The sequence below is a fragment of the Theropithecus gelada genome, chromosome 9, assembly GCF_003255815.1.
Source record: "Theropithecus gelada isolate Dixy chromosome 9, Tgel_1.0, whole genome shotgun sequence".
NCBI lineage: Eukaryota > Metazoa > Chordata > Mammalia > Primates > Cercopithecidae > Theropithecus > Theropithecus gelada.
In genome coordinates, this window is record NC_037677.1 from 29,548,777 (window position 1) to 29,571,652 (window position 22,876).

The following is a 22,876-nucleotide window of genomic DNA, read 5'->3' on the forward strand; positions in this document are numbered from 1 at the left end:
GCCTTGAACTCCTGGGCTCAAGCAATCTTCTTACTTCAGTCTCCTGAGTAGCTGGGACTTCATTGGATCATCTGCATTTTTAGAACCAGCCATTTCAATGGTCAATCAAAGCTCTATCTTACTAAAGAGACCTGAATGTATTAGGTATCATTCTCTTTGTTTCAATTTTTTCATGTTCCTTTTTCCAAATTATTTAGAGAGCTTAGAATTTCCACTCAACCCTGAAGACTAATAAAACTTCTCCAATCAAACAACTATCCTGAAACTTTAAGAGGCTCTAACTGGACCTAATATAAATGTATCAGGAAACTCACTGCACAATTGAAGATTCATCAAGAGTGACTTAGCAGATTGTAACTCAGTCTGGGTCCTCTCAATGAGAAACCCTGTTGTGTGACTTAGGTGTCCAGCTGCTCAGAAGTATTTAATGCTTTCATATCAAAGATGAAAGAAAAATCTCCTGGAAACTGAATGTATAATCATGTCAGCAGTGGATCCCACCAAGAAAATCAACTATTTTAACCCATCGAAATGACCCAGAGACACTCAGAGAGAAAATAATGCAATAACTAAAAAAGACAGTGTAGGGAAATTCAGTCATTTGTTTCTAGCTACTTACTGACTACTTTGAAAAATGACATCCTTTTTTCAGAAGAGTACAGACCCCTAAATAAAAATGCTTTTAAGAACAGTCAATTAGTCACCAAAAAGTAACTATGTGAGATGACGGACCTGTCAATCTGCTTTATTACTGTAACATGGTATTTTCTATATGTAGTCCCATAAATTCATGTTGTAAACCTCAAATATACATAATAAAACTCATTTTAAAAAACAGCGGTCCAATTAAATAAATTAAATCAAGAAATCAAATGTGCTAAAGTTCTTTGCAACAACACAGATAAATTTACAAAAATGTATTAGTTTGCATGTTTTTAAAAATTAACCTCAGTAAATGTTAGAAAATATTAAATTAGGCACACTTATTCATTATTACCTCAATCTTGCAGAAATGTTTATTCAATTGGAGTGGAAGGACAATACTGAATTGTTTTCAATATGCTTAATTAAATAATGAAGTTAGATTTAAATTGGTAATCCTGCCTGCATCTCCACATTCCATAAAATAAAAAACAATAGCACACTAACTTAGTAGGGATGCTATAAAAAGCAATGTGTGATTTCCCTTAAGTACCCTTTTGAAGAACCATTTATCTTAATACTAGTCAGGCTGGTCTGTTCTAACTGCATTTGAATGTTTTTAGGAAAAGTGCTCTGTTAACAACCATAGACATAAAAAGAGTTTGAAGTCTAATTGTGATATTTTGGAATTCTCATGACTGCCTGCTGCATATCAATTATGTAAATATCATCTGAGAATCTGACAGTTGACTCTCTAGTATACCAAAAATCCTATGCTTAAATCGTAGGATTTACTTAACAATTGCTTGGCATCATAAGGTACTGCTTTAAGAAAATCTTCAAAGTTTTATGATTCTTCGATGGCTCAAACAAAACTAAGTATTTTCATTGGGATAATTGGTAATGTTTTAGAAAACTGTTTATCACAGTATATTCCACAAAAACATGAAGTCCACGACATACTATTCATAAAAAAATGTTGGCCGGGCATGGTGGCTCACGTTTGTAATCCCAGCACTTTGGGAGGTCGAGGCGGGCGGATCACCTGAGGTCAGGAGTTCAAGACCAGCCTGTCCAACATGGTGAAACCCCGTCTCTATTAAAAATACAAAAAGTAGCCAGGTGTGGCGGTGGGCACCTGTAATCCCAGCTACTCGGGAGGCTGAGAAAAGAATCGTTTGAACCTGGGAGACGGAAGTTGCAGTGAGCCGAGATTGTGCCACTGCACTACAGCCGGGGCAATAATGAGTGAAACTCTGCCTCAAAAAAACCAAAACAAACAGAAAAAAAGTGTTAAGAGCAAGCAGTGGAGACATGCCAGTATGAATTCTTTATAACCGTGTTGAGGGTTACTCAGGATGCACGTTCTCTGAAAGCAGAGATTTGTCTAAGCCTTGTTCACTTCTGTAGCCCCAAGCCAGCAACAATGCTTGGCAATTAGCAAGCATTGAGCAGAAATCAGTGAATGAATGAATGATCAGTTTTCCAGCGGGAAATTTCTTTAATTTTTTTTTCCAGAGTCTCTCACTCTTAGCTGATCACAAGAATCCTTTTTTTTTTTTTTTTTTTTTTCCCTATTAGCAGGATAGAATATTTTAGATAAACAAAATAAAGAAAGAAGGAAAGGAAGGGAAGGAAGGAAAGAAAGGAAGAAGAGAGAAAGCACAGAGAAAAATCTAACAAATATACTTACAATGACCACCCATATTAAGATTTAAATGTAACAAGTAAAAGAGAAGTCTCTTGGGGACTCTTCCCCCCATTCCATTAACTTTATACCACATCTCTTCCCTTAAAATGAGGTAACCCTAACATAGGGTTTATGTCTACATGCTACTAACATCCTCCTCTGAGCGGTTCTGAATTGAAGGATTGCTAAAGTCCCTTTACTCCCTAAGATTTTAATATATTTCTAGCTAGTATATATTTCGCAGATGGTCATTTCCAAAACTATCCACTTACTGCATTAATACAATGATGAATAAGAAATGAATGAAATAAAACACTACAAAGTGATGCAAGACAGTAGGAAATTGATATAATAATGGTATTTATGAAGAGGCTAACTGGTCTCTCTTTCACATGGATTGATATAAACTCTAAAGACATACAGAGATATAAACAATGTCCTAAAAAGGCATAGAAGTACTAGCTACTTAACCTAAACTGAGGGATTCTGAAACTATTCTCTACCATTATAGAGAAAAACATGCCTAACATGTACACATTGGATTTTGACTTACTCAAGAAATTGTCTGGGGCTTTAAAGGCAAAACCATGCCTAGATCAATGTCAAAACGTGCTCGCATTGACATAAAAGATGCTACCAAGAAGAGGGCACCCTTTCCCTGAGCTGAATAAAAAATTACTAATGAAAATCTCTTTTATTAAGACCCAGCAAACATGAGCCAATATAGTTTAAAAGGAAAAAGATTTATTTCTAAAAACATAGTCAATGTCATTCACAATATTGTTTCAGTAAAACGTTTTTCCCTCAAATTTTCAAGTATCATTATAGATATTTCTAAATTGTCTTGGAAAACTTTTAAGTATGTTGCCAACGAGGTATTCTTTCAAATATCTAAGTTTTGTTCTTTACTTCATAGAGCTGATAAAAAGACCTAGGACAATATATTTTCATACTTGCTCTATTTCTAATTTTATGCATAGAAGGTGCTGAAGAAGCAGACAATTTAGTGAAACACAATTGAACCCAATACCTGTAGCTGTGTAGATAACTACACACCACTATAATGCAGCAAGGACTAGACCAACAAAGAATAGCAAGATGTGTAGTTGAATTTTCCACTTTATCTTTGGGAATTGGTGTCACATAGTTTTATAGACAAACACAAGGATGAGGATTTCATTTCACTTTGAAGCCAACCCACTGACTCCTTCCCATGTTAAATACCAACAGAGAATAAAACACAACCTCACCGTTTATTTAGAAGTGCATATGGCCTTTCTTATATTAAAATAAATGAAATGAATTCATATTTTAAAAATGTTTATGAAAGAAAAGTGTCAATTCCTACCTCCATTATCTTTTAGATGTAGTGCTATCTTGGTATCATCTGGAAGAGAAATTCAAAGTTATTATAACAGAAAAAGATTTCAAAGGAGCATAAATCTCATGACTAGTAATTGTCTACTAACTGCTTTGATTGGAACATGACTGGATTTTGATAATTTATTGAGGTAATTTCTAGTACAATGAGAGGAAGTCCTTGCTTTACATGATGTAGTTCTAAAATTTCCTATAGAGATTGCAATGTCAAGATTTTGGTAACATCTTGAATGATTCTTAAGTTCTACAAGAGAAGTAAACAGTTATAATTAAAACTTAAAATACAACTATTTTTAATTCTCTAAAATTACTTATTGTCATTAGAACCTATAGTTATGATCTTATTTATTCATTTTTAAAAATCAAGATCAAGGAAAATCCAAATTAATTGTGATAGTTAAGATTTGTCAATATTTACAAATTTAAATCCAAAAGTTAAATGTTTATCCATTGCTAGAAAAGATGATCAAAACTCTATATAAAGAGATCTTATCCTGACTGAACAAAATGTAGGATATGCTTTTTTATTTTACTGGTTATAGTTCACTCTAAAGGGTAGGGTTTAAATTATAGGAATATTTTCATCAGCTTTAATATAATAATCCAAAATAATGTGGATTAAAAGATAATGTTGCTTTTAAAAGCAGTAGAATCCACTTAGTGGCTGCTCTCCACCTCACTTTATTCTAGTTCACCTTATAATATCAAATTAAATTCCAATTAAAAGAAAAAGTTCCATATTTAATTTAATTTAATTTAATTTTTTATTCAAGCCAAAGAAAGTGAGGCTTATAATAATAAACAAGTAAGACCCATTTATCGCCCTCAAACCTGATTCGTGGCCAGTCTTATGTGTCTGCCCACTCTCTCCTGGTGGTATCATTCAGAATAGAAAATGATCGTATGTTGGGTAATACACTTTCTTCCTCCTGAGCTGTGCCCAAGCATTAACACTCTCTAGTATTTCTGCCTTCCCTAGAAGATGAAATAGTTGTTTTCAAGGACAATTTCTATGACACATACAGTGTTTCTGTGTAGGTTATAGACCAATATATTTTATTGACTGCATTCTGGAAAACATTAGAATTATACATGAATAGAATTATCTATTGTTCAGAATCCAGAATCAACGGGCATTTTATATGCATTTTGCCTTTCTAACCTGTGATCGTGAAGTTGGATTTGCTTACTACAAAATTTAGCCAGATAGGAAGAAGTCTGTATTTCTTTTCTAGGAAGGAGAGGACAAGAAGCCAGAATCAATGGTAAAAGCTATGTCTTAAAAAAAAAGGCGCAGTGCATTAAAAGTATCCCAGCATTTACTTTTAGTTCACAATAGTTTTGTCGTTTTCCCCTTTGGATGTCCCTTAAAAATCCAGTTTGCCAAAGAAAAACTTTAGAGAGATCGAGAGAGTAGGAGCTATTGCAGTACATGTCAACACAGTGGTCTTTCCTTCCTTCGGGAAAGAAAAAAAAAAAAACAAGTAAACTATCTCTTGGGTACCTTCTGTAGGGAGGCTGGTGGGAAACGGAGAGGTCACTGCTCTTCTGGTGGTAGTCAGGACCCTGAACTGGGTGGTTGTCGCTCCTACGGTTGTGGTGGTTCGAGAAGAAGTTTCCACTGGTTCTGTGTTCTCACACATCTTCTCTTTTGACTAGCAAGAGAAATGAAAAGGAAAACAAATTGAATGACCTCAAATCTATTTTTAGAGCTTACACCAAAGAAGCTGGGCTATAAGGTACAAAAGCCTCTCACATCAAGACAAGGAATACATTACTTTTGCACGAGGCTATATTAATGATTTTGCTAATTTATGAAGTTTATAAAATAGGAGAGAAAAAAGGATGGATGTAACAAGCAATTTCCCTCTTTAGATATTTAGGTTTCATCATTTACTGCTGTTAAGCTTTCATATTACTGTTTACCTTGCCCTAAATTTTACATTGGTATATTTATGAAAGACACACTGTCAAAAGGGAAAATTTATACCAGAAGAAAAACATGTGCATAAAGATAAGGTTTAAAACATACTCAGGTTTGTGGAGAAAAAGTGCATTCCTTTCACATCAAACCAAAAATGCTAAATCTGAAATATTTGCTAACTTCCCCATACTACTTCATTGTTTCAAAAATCATCTGTCACAAGTTGAATGAATGTTTAAGATTTTGTTTTGCTTTATGAAATATTCAAAGCCACATAAGAAAAGGATTGAACAGAACTCATGTAATCACTCAGCCTATCTTCTTCCTAGCAGAGTTATATTGAAAACATCAGGAAATGGGACATACTGAATTTTTAATTTTTAATTTGTGAAAATAAATCCCACAACCTGCACTGGTAACAACCTCCAACATCCAAACTTTTATAGCTTAGAAGTTGGTGTTTCTATCCACCTTTTGTGCCTCTATGGACTCCCTCTCTCGGGTGGGCCTTAAGTAGAAAATAACTATTCTGGACATGAGTGGTTCTCACCCCACATTTAAAAATTATTGTTAAATAAATATCATTCTTAAACTTCTCTCATCATTAGTGGAGCACTAGGCGCCTTTCCCCTTGTTAATGAAGACTTCCTGAGACAGCCTCCTTTTCATTACTAGGATGTAAAACAGGTTTATTCTCCACTTCAAGTCCAAACATACTAGGTTCTCATTCAATTCCCCAAATTCCAGTTCCTGGGCCTCATTTAATTCCCCAAATTCCAGTTCCTGCACCTCTGAGCCCCATTAATCTAATTATTTCCTTTCAGATACCACTTTAGTTGTCATCCCCACACCCTGGACCATATCTGTAGTGGAAAATGTTTGAGATCTGAAATCATAAGCTCAGTTATCCTTTTTCAGTCTATCCCTGTACTTGTGAACTCCAATTCTTCTTATTCTTGGACTACTTAGAAAGCCTAGCAAAATGATTCTGGTTTTTTTCCGTTTCTTTTTCCCCCATTATTTCAACCTCTCATTTCAACAGCTTCAAGCACCTTGCTCTATTTGGTTTTTTTTTTTTTTTTTTTTTTTTTTCAGTTTTTTTCTACAACACCTTTAAAGAAGATCCCCAGTATAGTAAAAGATCTGCCTGTTCCCTGTCTGCTCCAAAGCCAGGCACAGCTGGAGAATAGTCACACAGACCTGCCATGGGGGCTCCACAAACTCATCTCCTGCATCCTCAGCAGGGCTGTGCATACTGCTTGGCACAACAGACCTGCTGTGTCTTGCTAATTACCTCTCCCATTATGCTCAGTATGAATTTCAAACTCTCTCCACTTTACCTAAAACTGCAATCCCATCATGATGCTCCCAGTTTTATTCCTTGGGCTCACCTTTCATTTCCTTGATAAAGAGACATGATCAGCAAGATTTCTTTAAATTTCTTCATGAATCAGCATACTTACTTGACTCTGGGCTGATCTATTCTTTCCTTCTTTGATAATGGATGGGGACCTTTCCTTATAGCCTTTCTTTCAACCTATGTCCTAGCTCAACTCAGCCCACCTTCACAGGTATTGTGAATATGCTTATGTGATCATAGTCCTTTCTCTACAATATTTGCCACCTCTAATTCTCTGCTGGCTCCTTACCAGCAGCACTTAAAGGTACGCAAGCATATCTAATCTTATTTTGCAAACCCAGTCCTCCCTGTTCTCCCCAATGTATCCTGATATTATACTGCTTTCCCTCCATTCATAGACAGTCATATCTGCAGAGAGATCAGTTTGCCTTGGTCTTCTCAGACTCCCAGCTTCCCCATTTATAACAATCTCCCTCTTACAAATCCAACTGAGTTGAAATTTCTCATACCAATGTTTCTAAATATCTTCTTAGCTAAATACCCAACATTTTCCATGGTGTCCTCCTGACACCTCATCAGTCTATGGTGGAGATGTCCACTCCCTTGTCTTGGGTTTCTGTGACACACACTCTCCCCAATGTTCTGACACCTCCCTCACAACTCCATCTCGATTTCCTTTTATTTATGTCCATTCCTTAAGTGTTGGGGTGGTTCTTATTTATGGATCATTCTTGATCTGCCACTTCATTCTATGCATTATCTTTTGCAATCTTCTCTACACCCATGACTGCAATGAACATCTTTATGTTGATTATTCAAAAATCTATATTTCCAGTCCACATTCCTCTTCCAGATTTCAGGCCCAAAAAGTCATCTATTGACCAGGTGTATGCATGTGAATGTCACATACATCTCAAACTCGAGAAGTATAGAATGGAACTTGCCAGATATTATTCTCTCCTTGTGTTTCTATTGTCAATGAACAGGACCTAGTATTCAGTAAACAGGATCCCATGTTCAGTAAACACCCTAATGTTTAAGTAAAATCCAGGACTCAGATTACTTTTAGCCAGTAATTGCAGACTAAGGAACTAAATAGCCCTCCTATTACAAAACAAATAAATTCTGAATAAAACTTGAATTTTAAAGCATTAGGATTTGCAGGAAGTAAAGAATATCCCAACGGTGCCTTTCCATTGTTTATTCCCCTCCCCACTAAAAAAAAAAAAATAACAAAACAAAGCAAAAGCGATGTGCTATAAAGATAGTAGGAGCTGTATACATTAAGGGAAGTAAAAAAGCAAAATTTGCCCTGAGGAAAAAAAACCAAAATCAATATCGCTCTAAAGAGAACAAGCCTTGCAACAGCAGTAGACAGGGGAGATAAATCTGAACTTCTCCTCCTCATATTAGGGCAGAGACTTATGGTAACCCGAAAATCCTAAGGATCCCATCATCAAATCCTCTTTGGTGGAAAACATTACCTATTTAGATCTTAGAATAGGATCAGACAAATATACACTAAAAAAGAAAAAAAAAATAGCTGTCTGACAAAGACTCAGCAAAAACAATGACCATACTATTTGGATCACCAAAACTTTAGATAATGGGATCATCCAATATGGAATATATAAAAATCATACATGGAATCTTTAAAATCATAAAAGATAAAATTGAGAAATGAACTGTTCAAATGAAACTATAAAATACTTGGCAGATGTAATAAATGTCAAATTTAAATTTTAGATATGAGAAATGTATTTGTTGGAATTTCTACTTCAGTGAGTAGATTACATAGAATATTAAACAAGATGAAGGGAGAATTAATAAACCAGTAAATATATCGAAGAAATTGTCCCAAATACAGCACAGAGTAATAAGGAAACAGATTACATATAATGGATGTTTAAAAATATGAGGAAAAGATGAAAACGTCAAGCTTTCAAAGAAGTCAGAAGGTGAAAATAAAGAGCATGGAGAAGTATAGCTGAACAGCACATTTATCAAGCTTGACACCCAGCCAATAAGAAAACACACATTTTTCTTGAACACACATAGACCCTTTGTACAAAATGCCCATGTACTAGTTCATGAAAAATTTCCAATCAGCTTTAAAGATCATAACATGTTCTCTGATGATGACTTAATTAGTTTAGAAGTCAATAGTAAAAAAGGTAAATTTTAAAAGCTTCCATAATTAGGAAATGTGATATAATTCATAATTTAGTGTATTTCCAATAAAATGTTAATAAGATGTATTGACTGATGGATTACAGATCTCGATAAGGTGAGTCTAAAATTTATATGAAGGACGAAAGCCCTAAAATACCCAAAACACTTGTGAGGAAGAAAAAGTCAGCAGAGTTGTCCTGTATATAGTGAGATTTCTTATAAAGCAATACTAATTAATTCAGTGGGATACTGATCGAGCTATTGACAGAGCTTCAGAAGAGGAGAGCCCAGAAAATATACGTAACATAAGTGGCTTTGCAAGATATTGCCATAAGAAAGGATTAATTAACAAATAGTGCTTGAAATTTGGCTATCCATCAGGAAAAAAAAAAACCCCATAAAACTGAATCTCTATCTTATATAACACATAAAAACCAATTCCAAATGGAATAGATTTTGATGTGTAAGACAAAGCTTTAAAACATTCAGAAAAAATATACAAAAATAACACCTAGATGAAATTTGGTAGGAAAATTCTTTTAAAACAAAATGCACAGGCATATAAAACTCATCCTAAAAATAAAAGATTGATATGTTTGACAGATTAAATTGATAAAGTTAGTGACATAAAATAATAGACAAAATGAAAAGATAAACCAAATTTGGGAGAAAAATATATATGTCTGAATTACATTCTCAATCTTTACACATATACAGATATTCATTTTTAACATTTTATATTGAGATAACTGATTATATGAAAGCAATGATTGTCTCAAAACACAACTATGGCTTTGTCAATATTCTTTTGAACTATGTTATTAGAGAAATGAGGTGAGATGGATGAGTACACACTGCTGTCATTCTCTAAATGAAATTTCAAAAGGTTGATTAAAGCTACACTGGCAATACTGCATTTAAAGTTCAAGAATTTTTTTTAAAATGTACTGCTCAAGATCTTTATGAGGCATGCTCCCCAAAAATGAATTTTTTTTTTTTTTTTTTTTTTTTTTTTTGAGACGGAGTCTCGCTCTGTTGCCCAGGCTGGAGTGCAGTGGCGCGATCTCGGCTCACTGCAAGCTCCGCCTCCCGGGCTTACGCCATTCTCCTGCCTCAGCCTCCCAAGTAGCTGGGACCACAGGCGCCCGCCACCTCGCCCGGCTAGTTTTTTTTTTGTAATTTTTAGTAGAGACGGGGTTTCACCGTGTTCGCCAGGATGGTCTCGATCTCCTGACCTCGTGATCCGCCCGTCTCGGCCTCCCAAAGTGCTGGGATTACAGGCTTGAGCCACCGCGCCCGGCCAAAAATGAATTTTAAAAGCCTCTAAGTAACCATTGAACGAATAGTTTTTAAAACAGCATTTCAGCATGACTTGCTTTGCTAAATAAAAAACTTTTGTAATTGTTAGCAGTTTTAATTCAAAACTCATACCGCAAAACTTAATGAAGTCCGAAGAAGTAAAAACTTTTCTTCATAAACTTTACAGGATAACTTTCTATGATCTTGAAATGATAGCATAAATGCAATTCACTGCAAAGTTTTTAAACGGGTTAAAACTGTTCCTGTTATCCAATTGCTTAAATGACTTCACTGCACTCTCGTCTCCATCATGTTTCCTTCAGAGTTAACATTATACCATTTCTCTATGCCAACTAATGTTTTACAATTTCTCATTTATTACAGCACACCAATTTGCTGCAGTCTACCACTGGTCTTGCTGTTTGAGTTACAAAGAGAAACAATGGATTTGTACTTCCTAGAGAAATAGCAAGCATTTAAGAGAACTGCTCTTTGCTCATACAGATTCCAATCCTGGCTCTACTATTCCCTAGCCACTTACCTGACTCTCCAAGAACCTGCACTGCACCCTTCCCCACAAGCTCTCCTCACTCCTCCCCTTTCTCTCCTTGGTAATATGAGGGTAGTGACAGTGCAGGCACTGTTCTTCATAGAATGAATATGAGAATGAAATGAGATAATACATAACAATAGTTAAGCCCAATGTCTGCATATATTACGGGTTGTAGCAAGTTGCTACAATGTAATGAAAATGGTATCTAATTTAACAAAAATAGCCAGCAGTTATTGAACCCCTAATATGTGCAGACATTGGGCTTATAGAAGGATTCTTCTCCTTTCATTAAGTTTTAGGGCATGAATTTTGAATAAAAATTATTAACAGTTACAAACACATATATAGGACAGCTTGGTCCAGGATTCTGTCACAATAAAGTATGTGTACCTCTTCAGGGCATCCACTGTCCACCCAGTCCTGCCGATGACGATCAAATCCACTGGAACATCTTCAAAGAAGACCACATTGCAATTCAGAAAAGGAAGGATAGGGTGCAGGGTGGTGGACAGAAATTAAAAGAAAAAGATTAGTAGGTAGTTTATTCTCACATTTTCAGTTTAGCAGAACATTAACTCTTCTATAGAACTTGCAACTAGAGATGCAGTGAAACATTTAGAGGGTTGCTAAGTAATCGCTCACTCCTTAGAGTGTCACTGTTAGGATCACACATGACAACCAAATCACTGTTAAAGTAAACTGCACTGCACGGAATACCTAGATCCCTGCACAAAGGTAAGACCAATTGCTATTCTATGAAGTGGATTTTCTTTTACCTTGTACTTTTTTTCTCATCATTAAAACAAATAAATACAGACTTTTTTTTGTGTGTGTAAATATTGTATTTCATGATTGCAGGTTCATTCATTCGTTCATTTCACTCATTCATTGAAGACCCACCATCACACAAACTCTTTCTCTTTTGTGCAGTAAAATGTTAACTTGGCAGTTGTGGGGTTTTCAGACCCTGTATGTTCCAAAGACAAAACTGGCCCTTGACCTGCTCTTGAGAAGTAACCTCTGAACTCCTGGACTATCCCACCTAGTAAGAGTGTCTACCTTGGGTCTTGTGCCATGAAGATAGTTTATGCTGACAATTTGATTTATTGTGAATATCTGACTTCATTTCATTGGGACCCTGGGCCATGCTGTAACAGTTTGACCCTTGGGAGAGCTGAAGACTGGAAGATAAGATTAGTCACGAGGGCATTCTATCCCGATGAATGGACCTTTAATAAAAACCCTGGAGACCAAGCTTGGGTGAGCTTTCTTGACTAGCAATACTTGTTGTGTATTATCACACATTGTCATTGGGGAAATTAAGTACTATCTGTGTAATTCCACTGGGAGAAGACAACTGGTAACTTGTACTGGTCTCTCCTGGATTCTGCCCTATGTGCATTTCACCTTTGCTGATTTTAACTCATCTCCTTTTCCTGTGGCAACCTTGAGTATAACAGCTTTTCTGAGTCCTATGAGTCTGTCTAGTGAATCATGGAACCCGAGTATCTTCTTGGGGACACCCAATTGCACTAGAAATAGGTCAGGCCTAAAAGATCTAATTTAGCAAGCATCCTGTTAATTAGACTGTGTTCACTCATACTGTCTTCCTTGACTGGAATAATTTTCTGTCTTCCCTACGTACTCTTACACAGCCCAATCATTTTCTAAGACCCAGAAATTACTATCCAGAGCACATTCTGGCAAAGCATTGCTACTACAGTCATTCCTTTCAGGAGGTTTCAGTTATCCATGGTTAACTATGGTCTGAAAATAGGTGAGTACAGTACAATAACATATTTTAAGAGGGAGAGGAAAAGATCACATTCATATAACTTTTGTTACACTCTATTGTTATAATTGTTGTATTTCATTACTAGTTGTTAATTTCCATGGTGTCTAATTTGTAAGTTAAACTTTATCATAGGTATGTATATACAGGAGAAAACATAGTATATATAGCGTTTGGTATTATCCTTGATTTCAGGTATCCACTAAAGGTCTTGGAGAAGGGGGGCTACTGTATTGCTGTGAATACATCTTACTTTATTTTTTTTCCTCCTTTATGTAAAAATCTCATGTACTTATGTCTTAATTATCAAACTTAATTGAGAATGTTTGAAAGCTAGGGTCTTATATTGATCATATTATCTACTTTATCTGATACATAATATCTTTTTCATATGAGAAATTCAAGCTACTTTTGCCAGTTCATTGAAATTAAAGATATACATTGCCTCTGAATGTTAACATATAAACACACATGATACACTTTGGCTGTATCCCCACACAAATCTCATCTTGAATTGTAGCTCCCATAATTTCCCTGTGTTGTGGGAGGGACCCAGTGGGAGATAATCAAATCATGGGGGGCAGTTTCCCCCATACTGTTCTCATGGTGGTGAATAAGTCTCACAAGATCTGATGGTTTTATACAGGGTTTCCCCTTTTGCTTGGTTCTCAATCTCTCTTGTCTGCGCCATGTAAGACGTGCCTTTTGCCTTCCACCATGATTGTGAGGCCTCCCCAGCCATGGGAAACTGTGAGTCCATTAAATGTCTTTCTCTTTATAAAGTACCCAGTCTAAGGTACGTCTTTATCAGCGGGGTGAAAAATGGACTAATACAATATATCTACATATAATATGTAAAAATCCATGTTAATCATGTTACTCTAAATAGATACTCATATATTTTTCAAAATAAATGGAAACTGTTCAACTTTGACCTTATATTTTCTTACAGTGCTCACAGCGTTACTTTGCAATCTTTCTTTTTTTAAATTATTTTTAACTTGCTTTGCAGTGAGTCCACATGATAGCTCTTTCTAAGAATCCTAGCCAGAGATTATGCACCACGGGATGAACAAGCATAATTTAATTCAAGTGGAATGTGAAAACAACCCTCCTGTCAACACAGAAGACTGCCTCTCTCATTCTCTCAGGGCATGGTCCATTGAAGTTAAGCTATTTTATGCCTACCATCTGTGTTGAACATGCTTAAGTGTGGAGTAAACATTAGTGTGGGATTTGGCATCCTAAATTTGAGAATCCCCAGTTGGTCAAGGCCATCTCTGGTTACCCAATGAGATTTTGACGTATGGTGTCTATTTAATTCCAGATGAATTAGATGAGTGGTCCCTCCTATATTTTCCTTTCAAGTTTGTTTAAACATTGAAGAATGTACTGATATTCTGTTTTGGAAGATGCGGATGTATCAATTTTCTTCAGAAAAAAAACTTTTCTTGGGAGCCACCTGACCATAACCACAAGTAATTCAATGGAACAGATGGTTCCTAAAACACAGTTTGTTTTCACTTACTTTGTTTCAAATGTTTCCAAAGTCCATGGGACGTACGAACTTTTACGTTATATTTTAATAAGACAGTGTCAAATCTTAAATTTGTATATCAACTGAAATTTTACCTTGGAATAATTAGTCCTTTAAATTAGTAAATTAATCCCAGGGAAAAGTGCAGAAATGCAGTTTGCTTGATTTATTAAATAATCCCCAGTTATGTTGCATGAAATTAGGTTCTACTGAAAATATAAATCAATTAAGTAATTCATCATTTATTTATTGACAAAAATTTCTTATTAATTGAAATTTACTGAGGACTAGAATGGAAAGGACTGAGAATGATAAAACAAGTGAAATTTGGTTTGAAAAGCGCATACTGTTTTGCAGCATATAGTGCCTTAAAAATGAATAAAACTGGATCCTGGCATTTTAGCATTTTTTAGAGGCCAGCAATCTAAATAGCATCCAAAAGCAATTATAAGCACAAGAATGTGTGTGTGAGAGAGAGTTGTATAAACCACCAGGAAAAGCCACCTTTACATTATTTCTGAATTCTAAGTAAACCAAAATCACTTTTGAGAACACCTTCCTGCCCCACAGAGCTGCTATGTGCTGTGTGTGTGTGTGTGTGTGTGTGTGTGTGTGTTTTAAAGCACAATGACATTAACCATATCACTATCCAGCACATTGTTTTCCAACATTTTTAATGGTGATTCACAAAGAGGCTGTCCCACAATGGAATTACCTGGGATGCCTGTCCAAATGCAAATTCATAGGTGTAACTGAATAAGATTCTCTGGTAATTGGAACCCAGCAATTTTTATTGTAAATAAACACCTTCAAGGGATTCTTCCCACAATGACCTCCTCTACAATATATTCAGGCCTCTTGCTCACTCCTGTAGCCCATGCTCTACAACCCATTCATACCCTCCTTTTGCTCTAAGCACAGCAAATTGTTTTCCCTTCCCTGAAGGTGCTATGCTGCTCTTTCATGACTCTGCCTTTGAACACACTATTACATATGGCTGGCCTACCCAACTGGCAAACCCAATCCAACTCAACCCCAATCTCCTCCAAGAAGCAGATTCAGCAACCCTTGCTCAGAGACCACCCAACACCAAGTGCAAATGTCCACTCTCATAATACAATTGGTTGCTTTCAAATTTATCTTACAAAGCTTTCAGAACATGATTAAAAGTGAGGCTTTGGAAACCAATTGTTTGAGTTAGTATTTTGGCTTGGGCACAAAAGGTGTGTGATCTTAAACAAGTTATTTTCCTTTTCCTTTTTTTTTGAATGATCGCACTGCATGTTGACAAATTATAATTGTATATATTTATGAGGTACAGTGTGATATTATGATATATGTATGCAATGTGAAATGATTAAATAAGCTAATTAATATAGCCATTATCTCAGATACTGATCTTTTTGTGATGAGAACATTTGAAATTTACCCTGTAAGCAATTTTGAAACATACACTACACTATATATACAATGTAGTCATTATATACAATATGTAATAGATAGGTACAGCGAAATTATACAAATATACAAAAGATACAATATGCTATACTCATTGCATTGCGCAATACATCTCAAGAAACTTATTCCTTCTGTCTAACTGAAACATTGTACTCTAAGTTATTTTTCCTTTCTAAGCCTGTTTCCTCATCTGTAAGATGAGGTGGGGGAAGTTATGTAAGGATTAAAAGTTCAGTATTTGTCTAGTAAAGATTAAGTAAGTGTTAGCTGGTTTAATACCTAATTATACCTTTATACCTAATAATAACTTTGGTACATAGTATGCATGCACCAAATCTGACTATCATAGAAAAATGAGTAAATGAGGTTTTCACTTCATAGACAGGATTTGGAAAATGTTTAGGAATTAATTCTATGTACAATATTAATGTGAAATGTGTTTTATAATATAAAGTCCTTTATCATCATATTTGGGAATCAATATCATAGAATATTATGAGAGAAAATCGAACTTGCTCTCACATATGGGCCAAATCTTTATTCAAAATGTACAGAAATTACATGGTTTTGTAAATATTTCTCACATAACTGATTTCAACAAAATGTGAACTCCTAACTACAGTAGGTTTTTAATGTTTTTATGTCCAAGTTATTCTCTTCTCACCATTGTCTGATTCCAAAACAAATTAATAGAGAGCTATAAAGTACTTCAAATTAATTATACTAATTTCCACTCAATTTCAAGGGTGTGCTGATTTCAAAGCCCCCAGGAAACATACTAAGAGAATTCCATTAAATAAGGTAGCCTAGAAAACAAACAATATTCTCCCAGCTTGTGGCATGTATCGATTCAAGAGATAAAAGTATAAATCTCATCGTATCTCTAACTTATGTCAGTTTCGTAGAAAGAATTTCAGAAATAGGAATTATTTTGCAAGAGTAATATATTTCTATGTAGAAAATAGAGTAAATGTTAAAATACATACATAAGCAACACATAAGGATTAAAAATGAAGTGCTTGTCTTACTCAGCAATTAAACATGTTTCATTCCACCAGTGAAATGAAACTTCTATGAAGAATTTAGCAAAGAAACTACATAGAATCTTAAGACTCTATTAGAAATCAGTTTCTAGGCCAGGGGCCTGCAAACTTTTTTTGTAAAGGACCAGATAGTAAATATTGTAGGATTTGCAGGCTATGTTGTTTCTGTCCCAACTAGTCACCATTGTAGCTTGAAAACAGACACAGATAAATGTGTAAACAGATTGGGTGTGACTGTGTGCCAATAAAACTTTATAAAACCAGGAAGTAGGTCATATTTTTAACTCACTTACTGCAGTTTGCTTAACTCTGTTCTATATGTAAAAATAAAGCTCTGTAAAATTAAATCTTAAGATTTTTTTTAAAAATCTTTTTTTAAAAAAATATGTTAAGATTTTTGGACAAATACTACATCAAATTATCTGGTGATTTATATGATCCTTGTAGCCTTAGGGTATTTATCAGGGTGTGTTATCTTAATGGAAAAGTCAACTGTGCATTTAGTAAATTTTCTTGCCACATTATGCAAAAGTATAAAAAATGATCCTCCGGCATCAAAGAAAAGGGAAGACGCTTTAAAAAGAAGCACTAGTATTTTAAATGAGATGATAAACAGCAGTGATTATAGCCAATAACATGTTTTATTATGATAAAATAGGTAACTGGTAGTATGGAGCTATAAGATATGGGAAAATAATTTTCTTTAGAAATACTGAAAAAGTTTAACTGAAAAATGGTCATAAAATTTAAAATGTTAATTATAATTATCCTTATTTCAAATTATAAACTAGTAAAATATATCTTATTTCTCATACAGGCATGCTTACTCCTAGTTGGCCTCAGGCATGAAGTGGACAAGACCATTTCTAAACACATTTCTCCTAAAATCAACAATCTGGAGCTGAAATTTTTCAGAATTTTCATGCCTGAACTATTTATTATACACTACTCTGGGAAAGATAGATGAATCTATTCATAATCTATTACAGAGACAATATTGTAGGATCACTTATGAAGTTTTACATCATTAGAGTATGCAAGAAGGTGGAGTGTGTTTTCTTCTGATAAAAGATCTTGATGCTACTTGTAGCTGAAATCATAATCCAATGTCCATAAGAATAGTTATCTGCAGAATACAAGAACTTTGCTTTAGAGATGGGTTTCAAATAGAAAACTGGGATCACATTATCTAATCTCCAGAAGGTGCAGGTTTTCCAAAGTAAGAGCTCAATCTTTCCTCTAGTTTTCTAGAATCTAGAGTGGCTCTAATATGTATGTATTTATAAAGCATAACAACATCAGGGACTTTTATTCTTCCAATTCTGTCATCTCTCTCACACACACACACAATCAGATTGGGCCAGGCACGGTGACTCATGCCTGTAATCCCAGCACTTTGGGAAGCCAAGGCAGGAGGATCTCTTGAGCCCAGGAGTTCAAGATCAGCCTGAGTAGCTGGGCAAAACTCTGTCTCTAAAAAAAAATAGAAAAATTAGCTGGGCATGGTGGCGCCTGCCTGTAGTCTCAGTTACTTGGGAGGCTGAAGTAGAAAGATTGCTTGAGTGCAGGAGGTTGAGTGTAGGAGGCTGAGGCTGCAGCAAGCTGTTATCACGCCACTGCAACCCAGCCTGGCCAACAGAGTGAGACTCTATCACAAAAAAAAAAAAAAAAAAAGAAAGAAATTCCTATCTTATTTCGCTCTCCTCCAAATAATAGGCAAAAAAGGTATTTTCATTACTTTTTAGTTGTTATCCTATCTTTCATTGATAAAATTTCCAACAAGGAAAATGATTTCTGCAATTGGCTTTGCATGCTGCAGTTCTTCCTGTGAATGTCACTTCTTTATATCTAGCCTGTTTTCAGTTTAGGAGTGTGTAGGACAGGAAAGAGTTGACACTGGGTGAAGCTACAATATTGAGTCTTATCTAGAAATAGGTGAATTTTCTCAGAAATTGTTCTGATTAAAAGCCACTGATGATGTTGGCAAAATGTCCTTGGTTGTGCATGTGCAGGGCTTTACAGGGATGACAAACATATAAAAAGGTAGATGGAAATACAAGTTGAAATTGTGATGCATTAAAACAAAGCCAATTATACAATGGGACAATCCACTAAGCCCAGTTTAGGAAACAGCAACTCTAGTTAGATTATTAGATGCTTTGGTATTTATTTTATGTCTAAATTTTAAAAATTTCTTAAAACTCTTAGAATGGGAAAGAAAATGAAGTATTCATTCATTTGAAAATAGTTAAAAGTTACAGTGTTTGACTCTAAAGACTTGACTGATTTGCTTACAATACTATTCTCACAGTAAAATCCAATTTCTATCTTTGCTACCTGTGAAACTTTTTAAGTGATGCTAGTACATATTAAAATATGCTGGCTAAGGGGGTTTTAAATGGTGCAAGTTTGGCTGTATATTGACTCACACAGTCCTTCTTTACAGAGCATTGTAGCTTCAATAATTTCACAAGTTTAAGCCCCACTTGGTTATTGCGCTGGTTACATTTTTAAAAACCAGCAGTTGCGGAAATGGTGAAATCTGAATTCCTCGGTGACTTTCAGTGTGGTTTCACTTGCATCAGGTGGATGGAAATGCATTGGCAACATAAAGTACGACATTTCTGAAATCTTCAATTAAAATTTCTCCAATATAGAGTCTTTGAACCTCTTTAGAGAAAACCATACTAGCAAGTATATTTAACATTGTGTTTGGGTATTTACCTGTATATCTGTGTGTACATATTGAAGCTAAATATTTGTCACAATGTTTCATTTTTTTGTTCCTTTTTTCTAAAGATCCACATAAAGCACAGATATATTTTCTATGTCATTATAATTCATTTAAAAAATGCTGGTTGTAACCCACTAGGTAAAAATGCTGAACTGCAGTGCTCAGTTTGAAAAATATTGTCCAATAAATAATTTGAGCTCTACATAATATGTATATGTTAAATAGCATTGGCTGGTTTTAAAAATAACCATTTTGAAGAAAATTCACAAAAAATTCAAAAACACACTAAAGTAGGTGTATCCTAATGCTAAGATGGTGTTAGTTTTACGTTCAACCTCAACTTTATTTAATGTATATTTACTTGTACCAATGAATTAATCAATTAATTGGAATCACAACATGAAATAGCTTGCTTTTCCAAGTAGATAGTCTAGGCATTTTTCCATGTCCATAAATATCCTTTGAGAGGAAACATTTTAATTGACATATGACAATTTTACACATTTAATGGGGTATGTAGTTATGTTTTAACACATATAATGTATAGGGATCAGATTGGGTTAATTAGAATATCCATCATCTCAAACATTTGTCATTTCTTTGTGTTAGGAACATTCAATATTCTCATTCTAACTATTTGAAAATGTATATTATTGCTAACTATATTATAATATAGAGTTATTGTTAAATAGTTATATTGTTATTGTATGTTATTATATATGTTATACCGTTATATGGTTCTATATCATATAATAGATATAGATAACATTTTAATAGAACACTAGAACTTACTCCTTCTATCTAGCTATAACATATGTCCTCTAACAAATCTCTCCCTTTCTCCCTCTTTCACCTACTCTTCCCAGCCTCGAATATTCACTGTTCTGCATTTAATTTACATGAAATCACCTTTTATTTTTGTAAAGCTTCTGCATATGAATGAGAATGTGAGGCATTAAACTTTCTGTTCTGGACTTGAAATCAGTGAAACATTTAACATAATGTCCTCCAGTTCCATCCATGTTACCTTAAATGACAGAATTTCCTTCTTTATAAGGCTGAACAGTATTCTATTGTGTATATATCCTACATTTTCTTTATCCACTGATCTGTTGTTGAACAGCTAGTTTAATTCCATATCTTGGCTATTGTGAATAGTGCTGCAATAAACATGGGTGTGGAGATGTCTCTTTAATATACTGATTTCCCTTCCTTTGCATCAATGTCTAGTAGTGGGATTGCTAGATCATCTGGTAGTTCTATTGTTTTTTGAGGAACCTCCATACTGTTCTCCATAGTGGTTGTACCAGTTTACATGCCCACCAACAGTGTAAAAAAGTTCCCTTTTCTCCATGTCCTCATCAGCAGCATTTGTTACTTTTTATCTTTTTGATGATAGCTAGCCTAATTGGGGTGAGATGATACCTCATTGTGGTTTTGATTTGCATTTCCTTGATGATTAATTATGTTGAGTATTTTTAAAATTATATTTGTTGGCCATTCATATATCATCTTTTGCGAAGTATCAGTTCAGGTCATTTACCTAATTTTTAATTAGGTTGTTGGTTTTTTGCTATTTGGATGTTTGAGTTCCTTGTATCTAGATATTAATCTTCTGTCGGATGAATAGTTCATCAATATCTTCTATTTTGTAGGTTTTTTTCACTTTGCTGTTTACCCTGCTGTGGAGAAGCTTTTTCATTTGTTGCAATGTCATTTGTTTATGTTTGCTTTTGTTGTTAAGAGGTAATTTTTAATGACAGCATACACCCCATTACATGGTTTTATGGAGATTTATTCAACCTATATATAAGATTACATGTGTCATTTGAAACCTTATAAAATACACAACCTCACCTTTTTTTTGATTTATATTAAAATGATATTTCATGTTTCAATTAACATTTCTTATATTACTGGTGAGGTTAAATGTTCATTGACTCTTTGTATTCCTTCATTTTTAAATTGTACAATCACTTACTTTCCACATTTCTTTTGATTGGGCTGTTCTTTCTGTTAAAGCAAAGATTTCTATACACTAAGAGCATTAAATCTCTGTCAAATATACCATGTGTCTCTAATTTTCCCTTTAATTCAATTTTTTTTTTGTTTTTGGCCATACAGCAGTTTGCATATTTACATAGTGAAGTTTTCCAACCTTTTGTTTTAAAATTTCTTTTATTGCTTTTTTGCTCAGAAAAGCCTCTCCTACTTTAGCACTAAAGAAACAACTGCCAGATTCTCTCCTAGCTACCCCATTATTTCATTTCTTAGTTTATTTCTCTAAACTCTTTTAAATTTATTTTGGAATAGGGTGAGAAGAACCAAATTTAAAAATACATATATTTTTTCCCAGATAGATGACTAACATTCTCAGAATCCTCTGTTGAATAATACCTAGTTTAAATCCTCCATCCTTGTCCTCATTTTTATTTTTTCCTTGAGTAGTCATACACATTTAATTCTTCTCTGCAAATTTTATAATCACATTCTAATGTTCCAAGAATAGTGCTATTGTGAATTTGATAGAATAGATGTGGAAATAGTTGACATATTACTAAATGCAACTTTACATCCATTAAATGTTTATTCAGGTGTTACTCAAGTGCCTCATTATTCATTCTTCTCCTTATATAATTTCCATGTATTACTAATTTTGTTAGTAACTATTTTTGCTAATGTTAAGAAGTTTAAATTGTTGCATTTTTTAAATAGTCATTTCTGACGTAGAACACTATTGACTGCTGTGTAGCAACTGATTCTTTTATTTACAAATAATAACTTTTCTTTCTCCTTTCCAATAGTCCTATTTCTTACTTATGTTTCTTTTTTCTGTAACTAGAATTACAGAATTATGCTACATAATAATGGTGATCTCATCCTTGCCTTCTTTGTTACTTTAATGTTTCTTGGGCTTCAGCATTTAGTATATTTTTATGTTGTAAAATAATATTTATTATTGCATGTAGTAAGTATCCTCTATCTCAGTTTGCTAATGTTAACTTAAAAAAATGGTTAAATTTTATCAAATATTTTTTCCATCTGTCAAGATGACCAAGTGATCTTCAGTACCAGTGCTACTAACTGCATTAATAGATTTCTTTAAATTAAACCACATTTGTATTCACAAAATAGATTTATTATCTGACTATGTTTTTTTTTTTTTTAAATTTATTTATTATTATTATACTGTAAGTTGTAGGGTACATGTGCATAACGTGCAGGTTTGTTACATATGTATACTTGTGCCTTGTTGGTGTGCTGCACCCATCAACTCGTCATTTACATCAGG

At 34.4% G+C, this 22,876-nt stretch overlaps 1 protein-coding gene across 2 annotated transcripts in view; it reads right to left on the reverse strand.

Moving 5' to 3' along the window:
• The window catches only part of PLXDC2 (plexin domain containing 2), a 463,014-nt gene that overhangs the window by 55,825 nt on the left and 384,313 nt on the right, over positions 1-22,876 (reverse strand). For both annotated transcript variants that reach the window (XM_025396216.1, XM_025396218.1), the window contains 3 exons: positions 11,411-11,471; positions 5,217-5,367; positions 3,681-3,719 (listed from right to left, as the gene is read on the reverse strand). In XM_025396216.1, coding sequence (XP_025252001.1) covers positions 3,681-3,719; positions 5,217-5,367; positions 11,411-11,471 — 251 coding nt within the window. The remainder of the gene's footprint in view (positions 1-3,680; positions 3,720-5,216; positions 5,368-11,410; positions 11,472-22,876) is intronic.